This window comes from Rhinoderma darwinii, chromosome 2, assembly GCF_050947455.1.
Source record: "Rhinoderma darwinii isolate aRhiDar2 chromosome 2, aRhiDar2.hap1, whole genome shotgun sequence".
NCBI lineage: Eukaryota > Metazoa > Chordata > Amphibia > Anura > Rhinodermatidae > Rhinoderma > Rhinoderma darwinii.
Window position 1 is genome coordinate 392508349 of NC_134688.1, and position 19948 is coordinate 392528296.

Genomic DNA, 19948 nt, shown 5'->3' on the forward strand with positions numbered 1-19948 from the left:
AACAATAATGGATCCAATCTCAAATTTACTTTTCATTTTAACTCCACGTGCATCAACTTTCTAGACCTAAGTTTTTCATGTAGAATTGGTGACATAATTCAGTCCAACATTTACTGCAAACCAATATCAGGAAACACCATACTGCATGCACTAAGCTGCCATCCCATGCACACGGTTTCTGCCATTCCCATCGGTGAACTCACACGTGCCAAACGTAATTGTAGCTCCCACATGAGTTATATCAAAGAAGAGTCTACTATCTGCAACAGGTTGAAAGCAAGAGGCTATAAGGACTGGACCCTATCAAGGGCCAAAAACATAGTCGCAACCAAAAACAGAGATTCCCTTATATCAAAGGATAATACTCAAATTATTCCAACCCAAAGCCAAAACATTCCAACTCTTGTATTGCAATACAGTAAGCAGTTCAACACCATCAAAAACATGGTGTTGAAATACATCCCCTTACTGTATGACGATCCAATATTAGAGAACCTTTTAAAAAATGGATGCAGAATAGTATCTCGCAGGGCACAAACCTTGGGCAACATATTGTCTCCATCATTACTGCCAACCAATAACCCCAAACCTACATGGCTAACTTATAAAGGATTCTATAGGTGTGGGATTAATCCCTGCAAAGTTTGCACTTTTGCCAAAGTTAATAAACAATACTCTAATTCTTCAGAAACCACTACTTTTACAATTAACACATACATGAACTGCAATAGTGACCATGTAGTGTATATTATTGAATGCACAACATGCAATCTCAAATATGTCGGCTGCACTACCAGGAAATTTAAAATTCGCATATTGGAACACCTTAGTTATATACGTAATGCATCTATCGTCAATATTTCCAATGCAGCCAGGCATTTTGTGACTTGCCACAATAGAAATGTTAGCTCTTTCTCCACATATGCCATTGAAAAAGTAAGGGGTACAAAAAGAGGGGGTGATTTAAAACAGCGCTTACTTACCAGGGAGGCCTTTTGGATTTATAGCCTGGAGACTCGCTTCCCCAAAGGACTTAACCTCAGGAAGGATCTCATGTTTCATTATTAAAATATTGAAATTCATATAAATCAGATTATAGAATCCACTACTGATTGCTTATGTCAACAAGTACATACACCTCATAAAAACCTGTCCTGAATGGCATTCACTTTAGTCCTGTTTCTATCGTGCCATTTTACACCAAGTTCCCATATACAAGGAAATTATATACTTGCAATTTGTCATATGTACCAGGGTCAATCCAATTAGCTATATATCAACTGACCATATCAGGTCATCGTCATTATGTACCTATGCCACTATATTGATTGTATGCTTTTCCATAGGGATCAAGATCTCATACATATTCTTCACTGTTACTTTTGACATTTTTTTATTTTTTCATTTATTGTTATTATTATCCATTTATTATTAGTTTTAATTGTTTTTGTTTCTTCATTAGAAAACTCATCTTATTTATACGTATTATTATTGAACCATCACCATATTTACCATCACAATTCAAAGCTTAAATTAACTTTTCAGATTTATAACAATAATTGTCAGTCAAATTTGAACCAGTTCAATATGCATTCAATGGCATTATAAGATCGTACATTATATTTTGCAAATGTATTTATAGTTTATTTTCGGGATCTTAGATTTATAATCTAAGACATTAGCTCAGGTTTTCTCATGATAACAGTATTATTACCAGCCATTAGTCGGTTTTATTCAATCTAAATTAATGTCTCAACATTAGTTTATGCATAATATTAACATTTGCACAGGATTTTCTGTTATGGTTATATATACAATTATTGTTTATTCACTAGTTTGGTTTTTCAGGCATGTAATTAGCTATTTTTACATTGTCTCATGACAATGTGACTTGCATCGATTAGCTATAAAACGCAATTAAGATATACGATCGCAATTCACCATATGTCCTCTTCCATGCATGCTCATATATATTTTTTCATTCTCCCACTCTGCTGTTCTGTCTATTACCATTAGTAACTATCAGCGGGCCTTAATGAATTCAATTCTATGCTCTTTCCATCAGCACATATAGCTAGTTTTGCATACTATATTAGACCATATTCACACTCACCGAGCTGTGTTAATGCGTCTTTTTTTCATCAACTATTTATCCGCTGCGGTTTGTTTGGCCACAGAGATGTTTCTCTGTAATACCGACAGGTCATCTGATGCATTTTTGGGTTTATATTTTGGAGCTACTCGTTTCCATTTACAATAATTAATTTACCTAATACAATGTGCATTTGTTGTATTTTGATAGATTTCTTGAACAACCATTATCACAAGTGTTTTGAACTATTACAGATCATGAATATTCTATAATACTGCAGCATTTCTGATCTTTCTTCATTTCTTTTTTAATCTCTTTATATTTTCTCACACTTTTCAATGTTTCGATTTGTCAACATGTCATGTTTGCTTTTCATGTATGTATAAGTACCGACAAGGCCGTGTGTCTCAGTTTCTTTTATATGCATTCATTTATGATATACGGGTTCACCACCTCTTATCATTAACGTTACTGTTACATTTATATTCGTTATCTTTTTTATTACATTTATTATATCACATCTATATCGTATATTTTTTTATATACATATGATGGTTAGGTTTTGAACTAGTTTTGGTTCGCATCCATTCATACTATTTAGCCACTCCTTAATTCTTGGTATCTACCAATTACCAGCATTTGCATATTGGCCTTCTCAGCTGATTGATCAGCATATAAGGATACCTCAGACACACGGTCTTTAACTTATTTGCCATGACTAAGAACGCAGACTGCGTTCGAAACGCGTAGGCTCAGGTTCAAGTCCTGACTACTCACACCTTGGGACTGCGTCTCCCTTCTATTTTATTCTTCCTTCAATAAACTTGGGACATCGGTTTCCCTTTTAACTTACCATCAGCGCTGGATCAATTCTTCTCTACAATTGCTGCTTCACTACATACTTCAGTGACCTCCATATTTGAGGATCAATAACTTTTTGTCAAGGGTTGCTTTGCTGTGGACAAGTACTAAGATTGTGCTAGTGGTGCGTCACTCATTGAAGAATATGACATATACTTTCACAAAGTTTGAGGAATGCGGTGCACACTTCTAATCTTGAGGACAAACTCTGCAAACTGCACCCACTTTTTGTTAACCCGATGTAAAAGCGTGTCAGAAAAAGTGGTGCAAAGACATCATAAATGTAGCATTTGGGACAGATACGTTGTACAAGTTTAACGTTGTTCAATTTGAATTGGGGAAACCTTAGAAATCAAATCTGCCAACAGACAAATGTGTTGCTGTATTTTCCATTATTAACATTTTTGCAGGAAACCTAAATATGACTAAATATTCTAATATGTTGAAAGCTGTTGTTGGCTTTTCAGCCACACTTGGATGCGAGTAAGCTGCTACTTCTTCACTTCTGCACATGAATGCTGCAGGAAACTCTCCTGATTGTGTTTGTTTATAGTGGACATGCAGTAACTTTCAGCAATTCTATATTTTTGGAAAAATTGTAAGATTTGACACACAAGTAAATAAAAAATAAAAAAACAATCTGTATGAAAGCCTAAGGTATGTTCACACTGATTTTTTTGCAGGCAGAAAGTTCTACCTCAAAATTCTGTCTGGCAACAACGCTGCAAAATACGCTTTCTCTACCTCCCATTGATGTCGATGGGAGGTCAGAGACGTAAACGTCCAAAGATAGGGCATGCCGCTTTTTCCCGCGAGACGGTTTTTCCGCTAGCGGGTAAAAAACCGCCTCCGCCTCCCATTGAAATAAATGGGAGGCATTTTCGGCAGTTTTTTGGCGCGTTTCCAAAAGCGGTTTCCGCGCCAAAAAACATGTAAAGAAAACTGTGTGAACTGGCCCTAACTCCACCATATTTTGGTTTGCAGGTTCCACAGCACAAAGCTGACTGCGGGTGCCCAGTTATGTGTGGGTGAACCTATATGTTGGTATATTACAGCATATTCACAAGCAATAGGTATCCATTGCTTTCCATGGATGCCGGTGTTCATCTAAAGCGAAGAGCCACCCTGACCCCAGCTCGAATAGGCCTCAGAGGAACTCCTCTAGTGTTTCTGCATGCCGGCATTTGTGTATAAGAATTACAGCCATATGCCGGCAGTATCTCTGCTTCTGTGTCTCACAGACAACACTTCCTGCTTGCTGTGCTGATCAGCTTTTTCATGACAGTTGTATGAATGACTCCTCTACTATTACTTAACGACCAGGGCTTTTTTGGCCTTAATGACCGAGGATTATTTTTTGCTGTCTCATTCCAAGAGTCATATAATTTTTTTTTTTTTAATGTTTTATCTTTTCCTATGTTTGCAAATTAAAAGTTATTTTTTAAAAATTACTTGTTTTTGCATCGCCGCATTCCAGGAGCCATAACTTTTTCATTTTTCCTTCGATGTAGCCATATGTGGACTTGTTTTTTGTGGGACAAAGTGTAGTTTTCATTGGTACTATTTTGGGGTACACGGAACTTAATACTTTTGCTAAATAAAACCACATTTCATGGAAAAAAAAAGTGGTTTCAATTTATTTTGACTAATCTATTTATTTTATAAACTTTAACTGTTTTTTAAAAAAAAAAAATTCTAAGTCCACACTAGGGGACTTCATTTTGCGATTTTCTGGTCACAGACATAATGCTTCGGTATACCAAACATTATTGCCTGTCAGTGTAAAACTGCCTTTGGCATGACCTGATAGGCGGTTACTGATGGCAGGCCTTTGTTAGGCCCCAGGTTTCCATGGAAACCTATCCGCACCCTGTGATCGCATTACAGGGGTGACAGAGGAAGATCCCTCCCTCTGTCAAACACATTAGATGCAGCGGTTGCTATTGACCCCGGCATCTAAGAGGCTAGTTGCGGCAGGAGCCTGGCTGTTTATAACAGCCGTGCTCATGCTGCTGATCTCGTGGGTACAGTGGCAGTATCTAAGAGACCCGAGTAACTGATATATCCGTCATGATGCTGGAACTTTCCGGATATATCCGTCACTTGTCGTTAAACTACTAAGAATGTACATTTATGTGGGTGGTGATTTTGATCCATACAATGTTACTTAGAGGAGCATTAAGCTGCGATCTATGATCCTGATTTGGCGTGCTATTTTAGCAGTTACAATGTATCTGTAATGACAAGGAGGGTACAAAGTGGTTACTGGTGAATTTCTCACACTGGCCAACAAAATAAAGAATTTGGACAGGAAGGTAAAAATGGACTGTGCTCATGACAACCCTTTTCTATATGCCTTATTGGATTTGATAGATTGGAGGTGCCTTACTTGGGACCTCCCTCTGTGAGCCAAAACGGAGAGTAAGGCCCTGTTCACACAGTTTTTTTTAATGTAGAAAACGTGCCACAAAAAGTCAGGAAACGCCTCCTATTGATTTAAATTGGAGGCAGAGGCGTTTTTCCCGCGAGCGGTAAAACCGGCTCGTGGGAAAAAGAAGCTACATGCCCTATCTTTTGAGCGTTTATGTCTCTGACCTCCCATTAACATCAATGGGAGGCAGAGAAAGCGTTTTTCGCTGCATTTTTGCCCGCAGCGCTCAATGGCCGCGGGTGAAAAACGCTGCAAGTGGCGTGCAGGCAGATCAAAATTCCAGACGGAATTTTGAGACCGAATTTTCTGCATGCAAAAAACTCTGTTTCCCATTTGATTTCAATAGGAGGTGGAGGCGTTTTTTTTTCCCCACAGGAAATAGAAGCGATATGCCCTATCTTGAGGTGGTTTCCGCCTCAAAAACCCAATTGAAATCAATGGGGGACGGAAATAAACCCGTTTTTTTTTTTTAAAGCGGTATTTGGCTAAAAACACTCGCGATGATTCCCTTTTGTCTGTTTGAAAAAAATAGGTTAAAAAAAACGCGTGTGGTGCAAAACCACTTTAAATAAAAAAACGGAGCTGATTTTTCCAGGCAGAGTTTACTGCCTGCAAAAACTCAGTGTGAACATATCCTAACTATGAGAGGCCATACTCTTGGTTGGTTATTGTGAGACAACCTTTTTAAGAAGAACCTTCACAAAAGTAATGACCTGCACGGTAAATGATCTGAAAACAGCCTTTGCCGTTTTCATATTGCTCTATTTGTTTTACTTAGTACAATGCTATTTTAATGATATGCCGTTTAATCTTGCTTTCCTCAAGGGGCCTGAAGTCAAGGAGCGCTTCATGAGGGTGATGCACTGTGTGCTTAAAATCACAGCAAGAGATATCGTAATGGCATTTGACCTTTCTAAGTACAGTTCCGCTTGTGATTTAGGAGGTATGGAATATGTTCTACATCTGTTCTTTCCATGTTGTCTCCCATTTCATGAATATAGGCCTGCTAGCTGGCTTCCATTATTTGTATCTTATATTGTTGTTCGAGTGAAAAGGAAATGTGACCTACAAGCTCAGGTACTCTTTAGTGTACCATAGTCCATTGTCATGAAACATTGAGGCTGTAAACATGGTCCCTTATAAGATGACCATAAAGAGCTAAACCAACAGTCACAGCCCCCCAACTCGAGGCCACTGTCGGTAATGCAGATTAAAGAGGAGCTGCCAGCGTGGCGCTCCTCAGGGTATGCTGCCAACGTGGCGCTCCTCAGGGTATGCTGCCAACGTGGCGCTCCTCAGGGTGTGCTGCCAGCGTGGCGCTCCTCAGGGTATGCTGCCAGCTGTCCAGTTTCAGAATGGCAGAAGTGCTGTTTATTTCTAAGTATTAATTCTGTTTTTTGTTCCTTTCTATTTATTTGTTAAGGTTGCACTGGTGCCCTTGCTCATGAACTAGTCTGGACATACCCAGACATGAAAGTCAATGTTTTTGACCTTCCTGAAGTTGTTCTACATACTTCCCAGTTCCAGCCTGAGAGATTGGATTCCAGTCGTGTGACATTTACGTCAGGTATTATTTACCACAGCAGGTTATTACAATGTTGTTTTACAGTTTATCTTTATTACGGACATGACTGATCGAAGAGCCATTGTCTAACTTATTTAGTATACCAGCATTACTTGGTACACAATAGAACGATCGTGCGCTGCTCCACTGCTGACCAACGTATCACTTTAAGCCCTTTTACACGGACCAATGAATGCTCATTTCCAATCATTACCCTGTGAAAACAGGGCAACGATCAACCGATGAATGAGCAAGCTCTCGTTCGTCGGCTGATTTTGCTAGTTTATGCAGCAATAAATATTATCGTTGTCGCCAGCACATCTTGTGTAAGCAGGGAGATGTGCTGCCGACATGATGGAAATGTATGGGGACGAACGATCGTAGTAACTATCACTCGCCCCGTACATAACCAATCATTGCTCCTTGTGAAAGGCACAAACTAGCGCCAATCAACGTGCAGTCTCGTTGATCGGTGCTAGTTTTCACGGCCTATATTTGGCCCGTGTAATAGGACCTTTACCTGAAGTCTGGTGTTGATGAAGGTGATAGAGTTCTGGAGTATTTACAATGTGATGCAGTCACCTGTAGAACAATGGCACGGAACTTGCAATAACAATGCTCGGGAAATTTGAGGTGTTTTTACTGGATTGCACCCATTTGGAAAGAAAGCATTAATAGCACTATTTTAGTCTGTATCTATTTGGAACCGTAGTTTTCCAAGTCCATTTCCTAAAGCCTGGGGCGTAGTCGTTTTCAAGAAGGCTTTATCACACATTCCAATGAGCGCTCTTGTCTTACTTTCCAACTGGTCTTTAGAATAGTGAACTAAGGCTCTTAATAGAGGTTCTGGGCAAAATATTAGTGTCTAGTTACTGTGGAGAGAAAAACAACTGTGTCAAGCATTCTCTATACTAGGAAGAAAGAAAAAAAGAGTATGCTAATAAATAAAACCCAAATGTATTCCAAAAGGACTCTTTTGGCATACGCTTGGCCCAATTATATCCTATGGACACTTTTAACACACCACTAAAATTCTAAAAACAAAGAGTGAACATAACCTATAATAGCACGGAAACATATCTACATTTCCATAAAGGGTCCGTTCACACGATGGATTTTGCTTGGCAGGTCCCGCCTTCAAGAACCGTTGCAAAATTATTCCTGCTTTCAGCAGGAAGATCCCTTTTTCCATTCATTTCAATGGGAGGTTCGGGCAGAAACTGCACGAAGATTGGGCAGGACGCTTCGTTTTAGCAGATTTTTTTTTTTTTTTTAGAAAAATTTGAAACTGAAACGTCCGGCTTCTATGAAAGTGACAGGAAGGCAGAATTTTGCGGGGAATTCCGCCGTGTAAGCGTACCATTATGTATGTGTTCTTTATGAGGTGTTAGTCAGTGCGTCCGTGTCTAAATTTCTCTGTCACGAAGGCCTAGATGTTTCCTTTGGACCGGCGTGCTGCACTGTGACATTTATATGTTCATTTAGGAATTTAAAGTTTTCCAAAAGCATTTAAAATCAATCCTGAAATGGTCGTATTTCTGCTGAGCACGTACAAAGTAAAGCTCTACTGTTCCGTGCGTAGTGTCACGTGGATGTGGGATGTTAGGTGCAGTATCTCTACACAAAGCATCTGTGGTTTGAAGAAAAAAGGAACTATTCAGAAAAAGGAAGTTGCAGAAATCAGCCATTCTATATTCCTCTGTTTTCTACTTCTCAAGAATGGAGAGGAACAACTAAACAATATGCGTCATAGTGTGTGTCCTCATTTTTTTCCTTTAATCATTGCTTAAAGGGTACCTGAGTTTTGATGAGTTCAGTAATACAGAGGCCTCCTTGGGAGCGCTGTATCATTGTTTATTCCGTCGCATTTTGCCCTGTTCTTGCTGCGCACAAACTTGTGTTCCTCTTTGAGGCTGGGGCATGGACCAAACTTACAAATCTGTCAGTAACACATTGCTACAGACTAATGCCTCACTAATCGCTGGTGGGGGGCACTTCAAATATCACGAGCTGTGGACCACCTAGAACTGCGATTCTGATGGCATATGAAAGCTGAGGCAGAACCGGAGATATCACCAGTTCAAAACACAATCGGGAATGGAAGCTGTATACTAAAGCTATATACAGTTTCCATTTCCAACTGTGTCTTTAAGGGTATGTTCACATGAGGTCATTACGTCCGTAATTGACGGACGTATTTCGGCCGCAAGTACCGGACCGAACACACTGCAGGGAGCCGGGCTCCTAGCATCATAGTTATGTATGACGCTAGGAGTCCCTGCCTCTCTGCCGGACAACTGTCTCGTACTGAAAACACGATTACAGTATGGGACAGTTGTCCTGCAGCGAGGCAGGGACTCCTAGCGTCGTACATAACTATGATGCTAGGAGCCCGGCTCCCTGCACTGTGTTCAATCCTGGACTTGCGGCCGAAATACGTCCGTCAATTACTGACGTAATGACCTCGTGTGAACATACCCTTACTGTGATCTCTCCGATAAGAATCTCATCTTTCATATACCACAGCAACCACTGTTCTAGGTGGTCCACAGCCCGAGATATGGCTATTTGAAGTGAGCCCCCTTCCCTCTGGCCCCAGTCTCTCACAGCGAGCCTGCATTCCGTCTCTGCATCCTTTCTGCTAAAGATGGGGTTGCCTTAGCAACATTGAGTGGACAGCAAATTGCAAAGAAGGGTGTCCCCTAGTGGTAGGGATTTCAAACAGTTTTTTCAAGTGGAAAATGTAAAAAGTTTTAATCAAAGTGATTTGCAGATTTGTTCAGGATCAAATATACTGTGATTTCAGACTTCAAGTTGTTCCAAAAGCGAGTGGCCATTTAATCATGGTTTGTGAAGTGTAAAATTAACTTGCTAAAATACTTTTTTATTTTCCAAATGCAACACATTCTCCAATTTTTAAATACAAAGACTCAACCGGTTAAGTAACGGGTTAGGTGCCACTATAAGGTATTTTATGCACCTCTACTATGTATGACAGGCAAGCTTCACATATACTGAGCAAACTTATTAGAACCAAAAAGCCACAAGAGTAATGAAAAAATACAAATAGTTTATTAGGACATACAAAACAACGATTGCGAATATTAAAATACTAGGAGATCTAAAAGGAACAGTGTGGGATATGACACCAGTGAATTTAGGGTGTCCTACGATGATAGTTTACCAATTGAATGATGAGTCGCATGGTCCTGGAAGCCGTGTCGTGTTTTCCGATTTGGTGATGTGACTTAGCCACACGTCACTGAGAGCTGCCGCCCCTCTCCCTTGTGTAAACATGTCACAATTCATGTGACCGCTAGTGCAAATATCCCACAATATCAGGATGATTAGAGGGAGGAAAGCAAATAAGCGAATGTCAGGATTTGTAGTTTTTCAGCGCGCGCTTATACAGTTAGTCACGTCTTCTACCCAGAAGAAGGTTAGGAGGTCTGATGTCATATTGTGGTACCGGAAGTTATGACTTTTTTTATTTATGCAATTAATACATGGGAGGCGGGGGGGGGTACATGTCATGACCATTTTAAAGGACCAATGAATTATTTTACACTTGAGTATATGTAATATAGTTCAATTTACTGTAAGCCCTTGCCGCCACAGCCTTTTTTTGGTAAGGGACTTGACTGTTTGATCGCTGGCACGATACACTGTAATACCTATGCAAATTTCACTCCTAAAACCAGACAGAATATGCACGCATTCCGACGGCAAAACATGTGAATGGGGTAACTTATGACCCATTCACATGCTCCACAAAAAAATCTGAACGGATTTCTAAATCCGCAGCATGTTGATTATTAACGCGGATTCTCTGCTGAAAAGTTGCTGCTTCTCTCTATTGAACTTCAATCAAGCGAATCCACACGCGGATGGCAGAAATCCGCTGCAGCCTTGAGCATATCCTGACAATGTCTACGTGCCCTCAAATGTCATGAGAGAGTCTTTTTTTAGAATGATCCTATCTTTACGATGCCCATAAAGGGTCAAGGCAGTGGGTGCAGCCTACCAACCAGAGCGTGCTCTCAGCAACAATGATTGGATGAGAGCTACTGACCGGTACTGCTACTCAGCTGTCCAATTCAAAAGAATAGGTGCATTTTCATGTCACGCTTTTGGACCATTCCACCCAGCAAAAATGAAGGAGCAACTCTGGTCTGTACGACACATCCCTGATGAACATAGAGATCTTTGGTCATTTATAGCAGAGATTGTTTCACACTATAAACTTTAATAATGTCTGCACAGTGCGGGGGGAGGGTTATTTAACTTGGTTGCTATGAAGACTTGCAGGGGTAGAGAGGGTAAGATTCTGTAATATATTGTAAACGTTTTCTTGGAATATTACATGACCACAACCTTTTCTGTGATCAGTCATTAGTCATGAAAACAATTCGGGTATGTGCACACGCTTACTAAAAAAACGTCTGAAAATACGGAGCTGTTTTCAAGGGAGAACAGCTCCTGATTTTCAGCCGTTTTTTTTATGCAGACTCGCGATTCTTTGCGGCGTTTTTATGAAAAAATGCCCCGTTGGAACAGAGCACCGTTTTTCCCATTGAAATCAATAGGCAGATGTTTTGGAGGCGTTCTGCTTCCGAATTTACGGCCCGAAAAACGACCGAAAATAAGCCGTGTGAACATACCCTTACAGTGAATGTCCACCCTTGAACACTTTCTTTTAGCTCCATATCTATTTTGTCTGCCTTCAGCCGCCGTTAGAGGGAACTTATTGCATACTGTTCTATACATTGAACTCCATAATAAGACCGTATGCACTAAGCTCCCTCTAGTGATGGATTAGTAACTGGTTGGAGTTTATAGACCACCCACCCCACTATTATACCTTCGAGTAAACTGATGAACTTGTAGTCCGTCCTTAAAATCTGGAGGTGCTGGAAAGGCATCTGTCTTTTAAAAACACAGGGTTGTTTTTTTTGATCAATGAGAGGTTGATGTTACCGTCCCTGATGTTTCCAGAAGTGTTTAGACAATTGTGTGCGCATATGACCTATTGCTTGTAATAGTTACTAAAGCCTAGAAGAGTTTGCACCTACCACCTAGCTTACATTTAATCTTTTTGTAACGTGTCTATAGGTAACTTTATGGAAGACACGCTTCCGGAGGCGAACCTATACATCCTCTCAAGAATTTTGCATAATTTGCCTGAAGAAGAATTAAATCACCTTTTGAAGAAGGTCTCTGAAGCGTGCTGTCCAGGTAAAGACACACGGGCAGTAGCTGTACAATAAAAGGATCATGACTTTTGACCATTTTACATGACTTCTGTTTGGCTTTCTGCAGGTAGGAGTGCCTTGCTTATTGCAGAAATTGTCCTAGATGAAGATAAAAAGGAAACCAGAGGTCTTCTACAGTCTCTAAATATGAGTGACGGAAAGCAGAGAAGTGCCACCGAGTACAAGAAGCTTCTAGAAACTCATGGATTTAGTAGTGTACAAATTAAGAGAACAGGAAATTTACTAGATGCAATTTTAGCTGTAAAAAGATAATTGGGGTTTATTTTTGCTGTCAAATTATTTACCGTATTTTTCTGGACTATTAAGACCGTTTTTAGACTTCCGATCTGTGCTGTAATCTTCTGCTGCGTCTTATCTCCTGAAGGCAAACAGCTGCCGGTGTATGAAGTCATCTCAATGATCAGTCAGCAAAGAGCTCAGATGTTAGTACACACAGCACAGTAAGGGTATGTTCACACGCACTATTTACGGACGTAATTCAGGCGTTTTTTGCTGGAATTACGGCCAAAAATACTGCTTGAAAGCGTCGGCAAACATCTGCCCATTCATTTGAATGGGTTTTACGATGTACTGTGCCGACGGTCATTTTTTTTACATGCCGCTGTCAAAAGACTGCGCGTAAAAATACGCCCGTGTCAAAGAAGTGCCTGTCACTTCTTGGGACGTAATTGGAGCCGGTTTCCATTGACTCCATAGAAAAACAGCTCCAATTACGTCCGTAATGGACGCAGCGAAAAACGCCTGCACATGCCATTATGTCGGAAATTCAGGAGCTGTTTTCTCCTGAAAACAGCTCCGTAATTTCAGCCGTAACGGACGTGCACGTGTGAACATACCCTAAATCTGTGCAGGTACTGATCTACAAGGACCTTCTAGCCACGCCCCCTCAGATTCAACACCATTAACCCCTGCCACTCCAAACTTCTGTGTGGTGAGTTCAGGGGAGGGTGAGAGCAGTATAGCTGCCAATATCTTGTATTTCTGTGGCTGGCATTGTATTGGGGCACTGTGGTACCTTATTGTCTCAATATTACCCAGGAAATGTAGAGTTAAAGGCAAAACTTTTTTTTTTTCTCCTCTCATGCTACAATTTAAGGGTGTGTACTATAGTCCGAAAAATACGGTAAGTAACCGAGAAATAATGCCCAGTGAAATAATTTTTGCACTAGATGTATGTTGTATATAAAAGGGGCAGTGGAGGAAGTGACACCAGGACCTTGACAAAGCGTGGGATCACACGAAAGGGCCGTAGGCTTTTTCGACATCTTACTGACATGATCGCTGAATAAAGAAATGATTTGCAAAAATCAGTGAGTGCTGCGACGTTTGTTCTACTATTGAAGATATTAGTACGATTTATGGAATTGATAAAAGGAAGTATGAATGCACGACCAGACTAGAATACACTGGGTTTGCAGTCAGTTACCGTGGAGACACACAGGTCTGCATAGAAGCTGTAGATACAAGACGGTAGATTGCTTTTTTTATTTTAGATACATTGGAACAATAAAAAACCTGCTTGTGAATGTGGCCCAGCCTTTAGGAGCAGGTTTAGACATTTTATGATTGGAGTGTCCACTATTTCATAGCAAAAAGGTGCAAAAAAATAAAGCATACAGCAATGCAATCCAGTAGATTATGACCTATCAAATTTCCACCCAGCTAGTGCTGTTTAAGTCAACTGTAAGTTTTGATATTAAGAACTAGGAGCTAAAACCACTCGGCCATGAAGTGGCTACACAAGTTTACTGAAAGCTGGATTTGGGTTAAACGCTTCCTGTTTAAATATGTAAAGTCATATGTTAAGTTTAATGAAGGAATAACGTGCCGGGGATTTTTCCATAGTTTGAGCTCCCTTTGGGATATTTATTTGGCCAGTCCGTTCCTTAACCTGGTGCCATTATATACTCCACACACTTAAGCATGACTGCAATGGAATAGTGGGCTTTACTGATAAAAGGTGGGATTTGCTGACAGATCCCTTCAGCTATTGAATAATGATGATTGGATACTGTCTGCTGAAAACACACCATGTTACAAGGGTTTTGTCAGACTAGAATGGTTTCAGAAGAAAGATGACTGCATCTTTCCAATTTCCTGGTTTGGGCTCAAAAGTATACATGCAAAAAAACCTGCTGCAGTATGCAGGAGAACTGCACTGTTCAGAAAATGTAAGACAACCACCTGAAACATTAAGCCAAAACTTAGATAGAAATGGCTTGTAGGCTATGTCCACCTTTGCATACATTTGTATATTGATTTAATGCATCTTAAATAAAAAGCAAACTTTGCAAATAGTCCTCATTAAAAAAAAAGATCCTATTGTTTTGTTTTTTTTCAGCTCCTATGCAGCTGTCCTATGTGTGTGTCTCTTTTTGGTTCCAGACAAACAAGCCCTGTGTAGTCTGATCCTACAATTACACTTTCCTTTCATTGGTGCCCTATTTCATGCTAATGTACATTAGCTGTGAGAGCAAGAAGTAGAGGACAGATGGAGGGGAGTATGACTGCAGGATCAGACTACACAGGGTTTGTATGTCATCTGTAACCATGGAGAAACATAGGTCTGCGTAGGAGCTGTAAACCCAAAATGTTAAAAAAAATAAAATGAAAAATATTAAGGGTTTTTGCCTTCATTTTTTATTTCGGCTACATTGGGGAAATAAAATGCTTGCAAAGTTGGATATAGCCTGTGTGTGTTTTTTATACAGATTACGTGTCTGGTTTTTTGCCTGCCTACAAATTACTCCACGTGTACATAGTCACCACTAGGGGGAGTCTAGGCTGTTTGTACATGAAACTCAATAACATGGTATGCAGAAATTCTGCCATAATGGTGGTAGAATGAAGAGTTTTACTTTAACCGAGCAGAAAATACAAGTTTGCCATATCAATTATTGTCCTCAGTGCCCAAGTGATCATAACACTCAAGTCTCCAAACATCTCAATGTCCAATATACAATATGTAGAACAATTTATATCTGTAAGAATATACAATTGAGCATTTAAATTCTTTTATTTACATTATTATAAAATACAGAAAAGAAACAATTTTCCAGTATTTGACACAAAAAGGTATTTGATACAAACTTCCTTATGATCAATAAGCAACAATGCACATTACCATTATGTAGTACAGAGATCACCTTAGGCTCTGTTCACATTGGCAATGATTTCAATTCTGTTTGGGTTCCAGTGTTTTTGACAGCAGGAATAAAATAGATTGAAATCCGTTTACAATAAAAAAAAAATATATATATATTTATTAGTCCGGCTTAAATTAGATGTATGCATTAAAAATCTAAATCTCGCATTTATATATTTTTAAGCAATGGTAGCCAAGTAATCTTAGAGGCTTTTGAATTTCAGTAAGGACATCAATATATACATAAACTTCCATATAAATACACATTACTCCGTGTAGTCATATACACATTTTCCCCTCAGCATGAACCCTTCCACCAGGTCCACCTATAGGCACAGGCCTACTGTGCTTTTTGGTTAATCCTACCCTACATGTAATATAAAATATGGAGTGGACCATAAACATAAAAAAATCTTTATTGAAAATGTTTATAGATGTGTCTTACTTTCTGACCAGTGATAATATTGGGGTTATATTCCCAATCTTGTCCTTTTCAACATACAATTCTTAGTAAATGAAGAGCAGAACTTAACATTCTTTCAACATATAGTTCTCAGGCTGAGCCTGTAGCTAATTCTCTTGAAAATGTTATTGAACAGCCATGAAATGCAGATCTTAGATGAGAGTGATATAAGATGTAATAAGGTAAGTATGTCACAATAAATGATCACACCGTTAATACATATTCTGACGGACCTAAACACGAGGGGGGAGATTTATGAGTACTTTGGTAGGATGCATTTGTGAGACAGCAAGAGTGACCGAAAATGCAGCAAATTTTTCAAAATGGGAATTATCAAAATCATTGCATAATATGCTGATAAAAATTTCCAGTGATTTTATTGGCATTCTGGGGCATTAAAGGGGTTTTCCCATCAGGGACACTTATGACATATCCACAGGATATGTCCTAAATGTCAGATAGATGCGGGTCCCACCTCTGGGACTCGCACCTATTTGTAGAACGGGGCCCCCTAAACCCCGTTCTGTGTTGCGGCTGAAGCGTGCAATTTCCGGCTCGCTGAGCTACCTCGCTTTCTGTAACTACCATTCAGTTTTATGGGACTTACAGAATCAGCGAGCTACACAGTTTTCTTCTGCATGGTTGGAAAACACGCTTCAGCTGCAACACAAAGTGGTAGAACGGGGTTTAGGGCACCCCGTTCTTGAGATGGGTGGGACCCGCATCTATCTGACATTTGTGACATATCCTGTGGCTATGTCGTAAATGTCCCTGATGGGAAAACCCCTTTAAATCTAAAAATAATGATCTTTGCAATATACTCACATCTACATCCCCTGCCCATTGGTTACATCACGCACCCTTCCAAACAAGGAGTGGGGCGGCTACAGGAGAAATGCGGTACATGAATCACAGTATTGCGTCTCATTGGTCATGGTTTAGAATATACCAAGGGTAACGTCTGTATAGAGTTTGTATGTTTTCCTTATGTTGGTGTGGGTTTTTCTTTCAGGTACTCCTAATTCTGTGAAACTGGCCCTAGTGTGTGTGTGTCTGAGAGAGAGATCGGTCAGAAAGCTCGCTCTGCAGTAGCTGCTGAGGTCTGTTAACGTCTCTTCTGACAGCCACTTCCCTGTTCCTGTCATCAGGACAACACAGGAGCTTGGATTGTACCACATAGAGGCAGAGATGGGCTCCTCTCGGTCTATAAAAATATAATAAAAAAAACACAATCCTCTGTTGTACCCTACAACCGTCTGTCATTGGCATGATTGTCTGCATAACAATAGGGAGCAGCCATTACAGGACAACATATTGCTACTTCCTGTTATTGACCAGTGTAGTAATGTACAAATACCCTCTCCCCAAAAATGACATTTGTAGATGTCCCCCATAATAGTCACCCACAGACGTCCGCGTAACCGTGCGTCACCCACAGACGTCCGCGTAACCGTACGTCACCCACAGACGTCCCCGTAACCGTGCGTCACCCACAGACGTCCCCGTAACCGTGCGTCACCCACAGACGTCCCCGTAACCGTGCGTCACCCACAGACGTCCCCGTAACCGTGCGTCACCCACAGACGTCCCCGTAACCGTGCGTCACCCACAGACGTCCCCGTAACCGTGCGTCACCCACAGACGTCCCCGTAACCGTGCGTCACCCACAGACGTCCCCGTAACCGTGCGTCACCCACAGACGTCCCCGTAACCGTGCGTCACCCACAGACGTCCCCGTAACCGTGCGTCACCCACAGACGTCCCCGTAACCGTGCGTCACCCACAGACGTCCGCGTAACCGTGCGTCACCCACAGACGTCCGCGTAACCGTGCGTCACCCACAGACGTCCCCGTAACCTGCGTCACCCACAGACGTCCCCGTAACCGTGCGTCACCCACAGACGTCCCCGTAACCGTGCCTCACCCACAGACGTCCCCGTAACCGTGCCTCACCCACAGACGTCCCCGTAACCGTGCGTCACCCACAGACGTCCGCGTAACCGCGCGTCACCCACAGACGTCCGCGTAACCGCGCGTCACCCACAGACGTACGCGTAACCGTGCGTCACCCACAGACGTCCGCGTCACCCACAGACGTCCGCGTAACCGTGCGTCACCCACAGACGTCCCCGTAACCGTGCGTCACCCACAGACGTCCCCATGTGTCACCCACAGACGTAACCGTGCGTCACCCACAGACGTCCGCGTAACCGTGCGTCACATACAGACGACCCCGTAACGGTGCGTCACATACAGACGACCCCGTAACGGTGCGTCACATACAGATGACCCCGTAACGGTGTATCATCCACAGTTTTGCCCTTAATACTGTGTTAGCCATATTGAAACATTGTTGAACCAATAGAGCAACCAATGCTTACTCTATTAAAAATGTTAGCATACTGTACTATTTAGTCTAAAAAAAATTTTTGCATTTTCTTTCAACAAAAACGTTAATGCCTTGATTCCTATACAATGACAGAAGTAAACGTCAATGAACATTTTCTTCTCCACTTTGCATTTCTAATTGTGGTTTTGACATTGTAATTTCATATCCTTGGAAATGTGGGCAATCACAAACGTTCCGCAAACAACACATATTTACTCTAAATTCTTACTCCGTATAATCCATTTATAGAATGTGCTCTTTAACATGGGGATAGTCAAACAATTATGGTATGTGCACACACACTAATTACGTCCGTAATTGACGGACGTATTTCGGCCGCAAGTCTCGGACCGAACACAGTGCAGGGAGCCGGGCTCCTAGCATCATAGTTATGTACAATGCTAGGAGTCCCTGCCTCGCTGCAGGACAACTGTCCCATACTGTAATCATGTTTTCAGTACGGGACAGTTGTCCTGCAGCGAGGCAGGGACTCCTAGCATCGTACATAAGTATAATGCTAGGAGCCCGGCTCCCTGCACTGTGTTCGGTCCGGTACCTGCGGCCGAAATACGTCCGTCAATTACGGACGTAATTAGTGCGTGTGCACATACCCTTAGCCTTGTTCCATTGTTTCCTTTTTCAGGCATTATTCTCCTGAAGACTAAAGGGCCGATATTCGGCCGTTGCCGCGAGCGCCGATCAACGAGACCTGCTGATCGCTGTCCTGTTTACACAGGGCAATTATCGTGAACGAGCGTTCTATGAACGCTTGTCTGCCCGATAATCGCCCAGTGTAAAAAGGCCTTAATGTTTTAGTTTTATAATGGATTTAAGGATTACACACGTGTAAAAAAAAATAATATATATTGTTTACTTTGGAATGGGATGTTGATCCAGGGATTTGCATATTTGTTAGGGAGGAATTTTTCTACTAATGAGGCAATTGGCATCAACCTCGTTTAACCCTTTGCCTACAGTAAATGAATCGTCTGAAAAAAAAAACAGTCATGTAAGAAAAAAATCCAAGTGTACTTTAGTATTATTTCGTATAATCTAATTTTCATTACAAAATTTTCGCTCTGTAAATAATGTGAAAATGGCTAGATAGAGAAAAAATCACATTGTTTACTTTGAGGGAAAAGATCTCCCTGGTGAACACTAAACATAGTAAATACACCAAGAAAAAAAGAAAAAACAGAAATTCCCTATTTTGTCTCATATGTCGATCAAAACTATGAGAAATAGTGAAAGAATTCCCCTATTTGGAACCCAGGAGAACAGCTATTTTCCCCCTCCTCCTCCTCCGCCGACAAAGTGAGGGCAAGTTTATCTTCTGTTTAATTTTATTTTACATTTCTAGTTTTTGTGTTCCTTTAGGACCAGTCAATCCACTCCAAATGGTCTTAATAGAAAGAAATAAGTAACCACATCCATTTATTTCCTGGTTTTCTATATAGCGCTAACATATGCAATTCTTTACATAGGATGTATCCACTCACATCGGTCCCTGGGTCCCCAGTGAGGCACAAAGTCTAAATTTCAGTTGATTTTGCATAAAGAGAATGAAAATAATATGATCTGACATATGGAAACTCTAAAATGAGTATATTGATCAATTATCTAAAAATATAGTATCTGGGAGAATTTACCAAAGACTGATACACAGGACAAGGGTTAGGATCTCTTTATTTATGAAGGTATGTGCTTGTGGTTGATCTGGGCTGAAAGAT

General features: G+C 40.9%; 2 protein-coding genes across 6 annotated transcripts in view; one reads left to right on the plus strand and one right to left on the minus strand.

Moving 5' to 3' along the window:
* ASMTL (acetylserotonin O-methyltransferase like) overlaps window positions 1-13528 on the plus strand; it is a 61381-nt gene extending 47853 nt beyond the window's left edge. For all 5 annotated transcript variants that reach the window (XM_075854001.1, XM_075854000.1, XM_075854003.1 and 2 more), the window contains exons 11-14: window positions 6210-6327; window positions 6808-6951; window positions 12061-12183; window positions 12268-13528. In XM_075854001.1, coding sequence (XP_075710116.1) covers window positions 6210-6327; window positions 6808-6951; window positions 12061-12183; window positions 12268-12473 — 591 coding nt within the window. In that variant the 3' untranslated portion in view covers window positions 12474-13528. The remainder of the gene's footprint in view (window positions 1-6209; window positions 6328-6807; window positions 6952-12060; window positions 12184-12267) is intronic.
* Window positions 13529-13956: 428 nt separating this feature from the next.
* LOC142741874 (interleukin-5 receptor subunit alpha-like) overlaps window positions 13957-19948 on the minus strand; it is a 40139-nt gene continuing 34147 nt past the window's right edge. Inside the window, exon 10 of the mRNA XM_075851199.1 lies at window positions 13957-13998. Coding sequence (XP_075707314.1) covers window positions 13957-13998 — 42 coding nt within the window. The remainder of the gene's footprint in view (window positions 13999-19948) is intronic.